Source organism: Limulus polyphemus, unplaced genomic scaffold, assembly GCF_000517525.1.
Source record: "Limulus polyphemus unplaced genomic scaffold, Limulus_polyphemus-2.1.2 Scaffold182, whole genome shotgun sequence".
Taxonomy (NCBI): Eukaryota; Metazoa; Arthropoda; class Merostomata; order Xiphosura; family Limulidae; genus Limulus; species Limulus polyphemus.
Genome location: NW_013665792.1, coordinates 912,022 through 921,126, shown reverse-complemented (window position 1 = coordinate 921,126; position 9,105 = coordinate 912,022). Strand labels below are relative to the sequence as shown.

At 30.5% G+C, this 9,105-nt stretch overlaps 1 protein-coding gene across 1 annotated transcript in view; it reads right to left on the bottom strand.

The window, feature by feature from the left end:
- Positions 1-3,504: 3,504 nt before the first annotated feature.
- The window catches only part of LOC106478128 (protein spire homolog 1-like), a 114,311-nt gene continuing 108,710 nt past the window's right edge, over positions 3,505-9,105 (bottom strand). Inside the window, exons 14-15 of the mRNA XM_022381662.1 lie at positions 6,144-6,274; positions 3,505-5,042 (exon numbers count right to left, since the gene is read on the bottom strand). Coding sequence (XP_022237370.1) covers positions 4,571-5,042; positions 6,144-6,274 — 603 coding nt within the window. The 3' untranslated portion in view covers positions 3,505-4,570. The remainder of the gene's footprint in view (positions 5,043-6,143; positions 6,275-9,105) is intronic.

The window sequence follows — 9,105 nt, the reverse complement described above, 5'->3', positions numbered from 1 at the left end:
AAGTGAATGATTAGCAAATCTTACATTGCCATTTTCAGAAAAGGAAAAAAAAAAGGGCTTATAAATAGGTTTATTCAGAAAAAAAGGATCATTTGAATTCTGAGCCAAGGAGATGCATGTTGTCTATGTGAAAGGAAGAAACTAAATTACACACACACACACATACATATTGAAATTTGATTATTTCAAACTTTTACAAGATTTAGAGTAGCTGGAAGATAAACACTGATAAAAAAAAAAAGAAGCTTCAAAGAGGTTCGTAATTAACCAATCCAATTGAAAGATGTATGTGTTGAATTACTTCTGATTTATTGGATTAGAACAAAATTTGTGATGGTAAAGAAGTGAAGTAGAATTTTGTACCTTGGGCCAATTTTTAATTGAATGATTGAACAAAAAAGTCAACATATTTATTTTGCTTCTACCTTGTATTTATGTTAGAAAGTTTATAGCTGTTGTTTGTCAGAAGTAAATATGAAAATTTAAAATGACTTTGTTAAATTCCACTACTCACTAATATTAATCAATTAATTGTTGGGTTCTTTAATTGATTATTTTCATGAGATTTGGATAGATGGAATAACCCAAAATAGTAATCATTGGAAACATCAACTTTGATTAGTTGATTATTTTCTTGAGTCTTATCACTAATTGATTAAACTGGATAGTCTTGAATTAATTGAAAAGTAAGAAATTATAATGGTGCTATTTTAATTACTAGGATAGCTGAAATAATTTGAAACACTTTTCAACTGGTTGATAATTTTCATAACATTAATCAGTTACTTTATATGACACTAACTGGTGCTCCTAGGTAATCAATTAATTGAGTTAATTACCTATATCTACCTCATACATCAGATTTTACAATTAACTGTACGCCAAAATTTTCAAAATTTCCATAATCTTTGGTAGACAGGAGGGATGCATATGAAATGTACAAGAACACACTGACAAAAGAGAAGGACATACATAGTATTATTAAAAAAAACTATATATTTGTATTTTAAATAACTGGAAGAAGTACTCTGTCTGAATAACTAAAAAAAACGTGTTTTTCAGATAAACACATGTTTATATGGTTACAATATTTCATCAGTTTAATGTAACCATACAAATATTATTCTGTTTATATGATAATAAACAAGATTTTCATATATGTTTATAAATTCTTTGTTTTTGTTAAAAGAAATACTCAACAAAAGAATAGACTTTGTTAAGGTGAATAAACACAAGCATGTTAAATTCTAAGGCACAAGTTGACGAATACCTGAACCCTTCGAACAGTAGTAAGTAAACCCTTTATTATTGTGAAATGCCTTGAAAAGAAACTGGTTTAATTTAAAAATGAGTTAAGTATCAATATATCTTAAATGGTTATAATCATCATAGTAGACCACCAAAACCAGTGAGCAGTTATTAATGCTTAAGAGACACCTTTGTTTAAGTAATTTGATGTGAAAATAATGAAAAAAAAAAGCTTTTGAAGTTGTAAAATATCCTTAATCAATAGTGAGCTGTCAAAATACCATGTTTGTGCTTCTGTTGAATTCAAAGAAACAACATATAAAAGTGTTTAAATATCACTAAAAACTTTGTTTCACACTGTTTAATTTTAAGTTGACATTTTATTCCATGCTATTGCCCAAGAGTAAAAAGACCTAAAAAGTAATATTTTTGGGACTGTTTTAAAAGTAGAATGAGCATTGTTAGATTCAAACTTATTTATATCTTAGGGATTAAACCTGTTATTTATGTTTTATGGGAACTTGTTTTCTTCATAAATATTCATCTAAAAAAAACTAATGCTATACTGATTTTTAGACTTCTGTAAAGAATATTCAAATGATAATGTTTTCAACCACAAAAACATTTTTCGCCTTAATTTTAATTAACAATGTATTTCTTTACTGTTATTTTTTGAAAAACAAAAATTAGTTGAAAGTAATAAAGCTCTATAACTTTCTTAAATAATTATGTAGTTTTTTGAATTTCCACTCACTTAAGTTGTGAAGCAAAAATCTTTAAAATAGCTAAATCTCAATTCAAAAGAAAATATGAAATTTTGTAGGTCCAATCTTGATGTACGTAAGAATTTTTTGGGCAAGTTCCGTACAGTTATTAATTCTAATGCTAATGTTCAATTGTTGCTTTCTTTCCAAGTATAAAAATCACCCAATTCTATGACTGAATATTGCATTTTAATTACTCCAGTTTGTTTTACAAAACCTCGTTTACCTAATTATCTCATGAAATTGTTTTTTTTAACCACTTTCTAGTTTTATTTAATAGAACTTCCTTCAACTAAAGCATACATCACTGACTACCTTAAGTGATGATAGAGATAAAGTATTTTGAATGATAGATTTTCATTTTGCAGTTGTCTAGAAACTAAAGGTAAATCTTGTATTTTACTCAGAAATGTGTGTTTTTTCAAAAACTAAATAGTCTTACATCAATAGGAGCCCAAAAATTCAACTTTACAGTGAGTGGTTGCCCACAAGATATAACAGTTTCTAAGTAAAGTAATACAGAATACCATACACACGGATTAGTTTGCTAAAAACTTACATCTCTTGATTAATTATGGTGGAATTGAATTTGAATCTATTTTAAGTACGGTTTTTGACAAACAGGCAAGAAAATTATTAATTGTAAATAAATCTCTTTCTAACATTACTAAGATAATCTCAACTGATTTCTGAAAGAAATATGTCAAACGTTGAAGTAACTAAGAAGGAGAGAACTGATTTCAAGATCAAAACTTTACCCTAATAACCTCATATAATAGCAGTTTTAGAAAATTATTAATTGTAAATAAATTTCTTTCTAACATTACTAAGATAATCTCAACTGATTTCTGAAAGAAATATGTCAAACGTTGAAGTAACTAAGAAGGAGAGAACTGATTTCAAGATCAAAACTTTACCCTAATAACCTCATATAATAGCAGTTTTAGAATCAAGCCCTTAGTGTTCTATTATGACATTTCCAAGTCTCTGAGCATAGCAAACAAGATTTCTGTGCTTTATAATTTTTTGGTAAATGAACAAACAATTTGAAGTAATATATCAACAGTAACCAACTAATAAACATGTATATTCTGTTGAAGACTACTAATTTCTGTCAATAACAAAGTTTCACATATGATACAGTATATGCCACATACTTTCATCCATAAACATCAAAATTGAACTCTAACATTTTCCCCTCTAGAATCAGTATGCATAAGTCTAAGAAATAGTTACACATTAAATTTCATAAAAGTGTGCAAGAGGATTAAATAAATACCTCATATCAAGTAAATATTGTAAAACTTCAACTATGGGTAGGCCATGCAGCAGTATTATCAATTCTAGATATTTAAATATTGTGGCAAAACTACAATAATTAGCCTGTCTGGAATTATTTTTCTATATATAACTAGTTTAAAATATAAAAAATTGAAACATTGCTCAAGTAATGTAAAAATGTGGTAAGATTTTGTTTTTACTCAAGTACCATTTAATTCTTTATATTAATTTAACAGTGTTTGATATAGTTACTTTTTTTTTCTTTGAGATATATGATAATGTATCACATGTAATACAGTAATGATAACTACCTGTCTACTTTAGATTTTGAATTAAAAAATATTTTCACAGCAATTAAATAACTCAAAAGGATTTTACATTATAGTGATCATTTTTTTAATTAGTTTTCACACATTCACACACTTTTGTTGGTGCTATTGAACAACTGATACTTGGTAGATTTAGAAGAATAACTTAAATTTGAAATTCATACAGTTTGAAATATTTGGTGAAATGATTAACCATATTGAAAATTTTTACTAACTTATCCTGCCATACTATTTGTCATAACATTCTGATAGCTCATAAAACTAAAACACTTAAAAAGAAGAAGAAAATTTAAGCAAGACAATAAATTCTAAACCAAATTAAACAATATTTCAGTATTTACATAAAGTGAAGTCAAAGCAACATCCTCTATAGTTACTAAAAGTTCTAGTAATTGTGCTATTCCTAGTACTTATTTCTTGGTGGGATGTTTCAAAAGATATATTTTTAGCAGTAAGTAATAACTGATTTTGTTAAAAAAATTTTGGCTTAAAGCAGTGTGCAAGACTGATTTTTCTTTTTGCATTTATTCATGAAAAAAAAAGTTATAATAAATTTAATTCTTGTTAGTAAACCACTATGAATACAGTAATAAGTGAATTTACAGATTCTGAAATACATGGTTTCTAAATCAAACACTTGAAATTTTGACAAATTAATATTTAACATATTACACTATCTCCATAAAGAAAATTATTCCAGGAAATGACCAGCTTCACAAATATAAACCCTTTCTTTGTGAATAACAAATAATTCAAAAAGGAAAAATACATTTTTCCAAAACTTTAGACAGCATCTAATGTCAAAGACTGTAATTCTTATGTAATTATTTGATAGACTTCTGTGGTCTTAAAATTCTGATATACACATAAATGTACAATTCATGGAGTATGGCTGCATCTCATCATTCACAGTTAACGTTATTTTTCACTGTATAATTAGAGATGGCTTTAAACAAGTCTATTGGGAAAATTTGTTACAAAAGGTCCTTTTGGGGAACTTGGAGGGCTTGCTTCAACAGGTGAAAGACATGCAGTGGTACATGAGAGGACGTTATTGTGTTGTGGCAAATTCTGTATAGTTCTTCCCATTTTCTTTGGAGTACTGACAGTGTTACGGCTAGCAAGAATGATATGACACACCATACCTTTACAACCTCTGCAGACCCTCATAAGCTGCCCCCGAATCTCCTCTTCTGTTGGAGATTCTAATTTCTGTGTAACTGTCTTAGAGTGCATCAGTGGCACTCTTTTAGCATTCCGCCCTCTTCTTTTCCTCTCAGCATCATCACAAAGAACGTGAATTGATTCAGAATGCTTTAGTCTTCGTTGAGATCCTGCAGAGGAAGGTCTAATTGTCTGTGGCACATTTTCTTTTCTGGCACTCGGGTTTGGAGATGAAGGAGCTGAACCACTTGTCAACCTAGGATATAAACATAATGCTGACAACTGGAAAGATATGCATTAAAGTCTATTTTGTCATCAAAAACAACAATTTTGCTTGGCCAAATCAGAGATGAAAATTAATATGTGTGTGTGTATGACTGTTCAACCATAGCTAAGTTAAAGATACACATACTACTATGTAGTTTTTGCCTAGACAAAAATATAACTATACATCAATTTACCCAGTTTCCTGCTGTTTAATCTTAATCAAACTAAAGATACATTTCCAACATGTCTACAATCTTGAAATGCAACTCACCTAAACTATTGTGTTGCCATTCAATATTGATCAAAATAAAGATACATATCAATATTAGTACAATGTGATGCAGTGAACATCATATCTAGTACATATTACTTTCCACACTTGTCAAACCATATAATAAACTACTGGCAATACACACCACTAGCTACAATCATATTTTACAGGACAAAACTAATAATTAGCTTTTGTATGATTAAAAAAAATATATTCAAATATGGCCCACCAAGATTAAACTTGTTAAAAGGGCAAAGATTCCACTTGATCAAAAGTGCTTTCTGGAAAAACTACTACACTCGGGTACTATTACCACCAAAGATTTTTTTGTTAATTCAGTTTACTGACATTTTTATACAAATGTACTATATTACCCAAAACCTATTCTGAATATGAACCTTTCTTCAGTGTATTTAAAACTGAAATTTACAAATTTTGTGTAATTGTAGATAGAAATATTTAGTACACCTCAATTTTTTTTCCCCATTAGTAACTTTTTAAAGTGGAATTACCTTGTTATAGTGGAATTTAAGTAACTTGCAACTAACACCCAATTTTACAGTTTTAACATCAGTGCTATACATATTCAGGCATAAAAAAAGAAAAGATAAATCGTTAATTTTTCAATCTGTGGTTATCATCTGGTGTTCTCTTAAATACCTTAAAAACGTCCAGGTAAACCTTAATTATATGACTTTTCATTAATAATTGTTAACTTTTATTAAAATAAAAAATAGATATCCATGTAAAAACATGAACATTTTAGCAGATGGGGATATTAACAAAATACTGATCCTTAGACCATTCTTTATAACTCACCTACTAAAATGAAGAGCTTCAGGTAATTTCCAAAAAGATTTCCGAAAAGAAACTTCTTCAGGAGGAGGACTTGGTGTGGGACTAAGCATATACACAGGAATGTTAGAAAAGTGCTCTACTGGAATACGCATCTATAAAGAATAAAACAGGAAGGAGATAAAAACAGCAGAACAAAAAAACTACCAACTAAGTCATTAGAGAAAGTGACTGACCTTGTAAACTTTTCAATCATTAAAGGAAAACTTATTGATAATTACATCTTTTAATTTTACTGCCATCTGTGCATTTAGGATTTAAAAGGCTTAATATCTCACATAAAACTACTGAATCCTGAATCTATACTTACTCAGAATGATTGGAAGAATAATGGAAGACTAATTAAACAAAAAACAATTTTCCTCTGATGAAGTTAATAATTATTTTTCATAGTAAAATCACTGCTGAATTTGGAGTTTCTTCATTCAAACCAGAACTAGTGGTCTGTGCAATGACTTTGTTTTGTTTTTTTAAGAGATTTTGGCACAAAGCTACACTGGCTATGTGCACCAAACAAATTTATTTTTAGAACAATAATAAAACAAAAGCAACTAATAGCAAAACACTAGTGTGTAAAAGACAAAAGGCATGTTTTTTAAGTAAAGTTAAAGTAATCATAATTAAAAAGATCTACGAGTTATTAAATAACTAAAATTGTTATCAATCTGGAACGTGTATAGACTTAAAGACACTGGCCAATGTCAAAAAGATAATGAGTTAAAACTTGTCTAAGAACATGCCATTGCTGAACGTCATAGCAATGATATGCAAGTAATATGTGGATAATAGTGCCCAGTATGTCAAATTGTTCCCAAATTGAAAGGTTGGTCTCTTGCAGGAGAATATGATTTATAACAAAACTATGCTGAATGTTAATCTTAAAACAAATTTCTTTTTATGATCTCTTCACAAATTAGATGTTCAGTAACTGATGTAAGATTGATGTGGAAAATGCCTGAAATCTGGCACAAAGTCCTGTCCTTATGGCAGGCTTCATACTGCCAGTTTAGACCAATCTGGCTGCAGAGTCAGCCATTTCATTTTTCCAAAGTACATACGACTAAGAAAACTGAACAAATAAAAGATAATAAAGATACTTGCCAGTTGTTTGTGAATTTCTAAGAAAAAAAGCTAAAGGGACTTCAATGAGCTAAGTGAATCTGTACAGTGCTGCTTAGAAAAAGCATTGCTAGGTACTTAAAAGATTTGGCACTCAGTCCTATAGGCAAAGGAATTTTCAGCATTTCAATATTATATTGATCATGGTTTTCTAGTCTGATTTTTCAAGACACCAAATGGGGATTCAAGGAATGGGTCTCATGTGCCAGCACCTACTGACGCCTCTGCTGCTTAGCACTGATGTAATCTAAAACAAGTAACATTTCGTGCAACATCTTTGCGAGTACAGAAGTCAGACTCATCTAACTTCAAAACGTCAGTAAGTACTGATATGAAAGGGGCTTGAAATGCATTCAGTCAGGTGACTCAGGGAAAGATCAAAGTGGGGATGGTAATAGATCATGGAAGAATAAGCTTATCATTGGATTCAGCAACTTCACACACTGTCAGACCCATGTAGTGCTTAGATATGAAGGCCAAAAGTATCTGACTATGTTATTTGTAAATAGCACAGCCCACTGAGGCACAAAAACACTTGTCAAGTGAGATGATGTGGTAGGACTTGTAGTTTTGCAACAAACTGCAAAGAAAGCCACAAATGTTGAATGTAAAGTGGAACACCATAGAACTGTGTACAAACTCTGGACTGAAGAAGTGTAGAAAGCACAACTCATGCAAGCCATAGCTCCTGATGATGCACAAGGTCCAGTATCTTCAATATAGATTCTCTGGACAAGATCCATAGTCTAGTTTAGATCAAGTGAGGGTACTGCAAAACTTGGAAGTGAAAGCATGGAGGATGTTCATTGTCTTTATGCTCTTTACTTTAAATTGCCTTATTGTCAATGAGAAAAATCTTAGAAACAGAAATCTAGAATTCCTAGAAGATACAGATGGACAACCTTTATGCAGTTTTGATTTACAAAACATCTTTTCTACCTTTTTCTATGTCAAAAGTAGTAATCTCAATGAAATTTGCTCCAGAGTGAAGAAGCAGGTCCATATTAGATGACCAGAATTCCAGAGAGTGACAGTGAGACTAAATGAGGGTCTTGCACACTGTGGACATCTATTTGTCCATGGTTCAATGAGATGATTGGAGAAAGTGTTTTTTTTTTGCAATCCTATTGTAGACTGAGTGTAAAATGAAACAGTTTAGAAAGAAACTTTGGAATAGATGTCACCATCTTCCTTGCCTCAGGTTACGAGATAGTTTTAGTTTAGTATATCTGAACAACTTTCTTGTCACTCCATTTCAGGCATGACTTAGAGTACAATGGGTAAGAAACAATTCACTTGACACGTTATTATTCTGAATCAACTCGTACTTGTTATTATGGTCTAGAAGACACAGATGGAGAGCTTTATGTAATTTTGATTTTTAAAAATCTTTTCTAGCTTTTTATATGTCAGAAGTAGCAACCTCCATGGAATTTGTTCTAGAATGAAGAAGCAGGTCCACCTTAAATGACCAGAAGACATTTTGGAAAGTGAGGTACCTGATAGAAAATGTACAACGAAAAACCGAGGTACAGGAATTGTAGAAGCAGTGTTTGTTCACATACGGAATTATCCTTAAATGGTGGTTTGCTGGTTAATTTTATTATTGTTAAAAAAACAAAAAGGATAAACTTCAGTGAATTCTGTTCCCACCCTCCATGGAAGTCCTATTGTAGGAAAATGCTACAATATTTTAAACATGAAGCATAACAATATCAGAATTTTGTGGCCACCATACCCAAATAACAATATCAAACAGTGTCTAGAGTACCCATTAACTCTTTTCAACCTAGGCACAGCCCCTGGG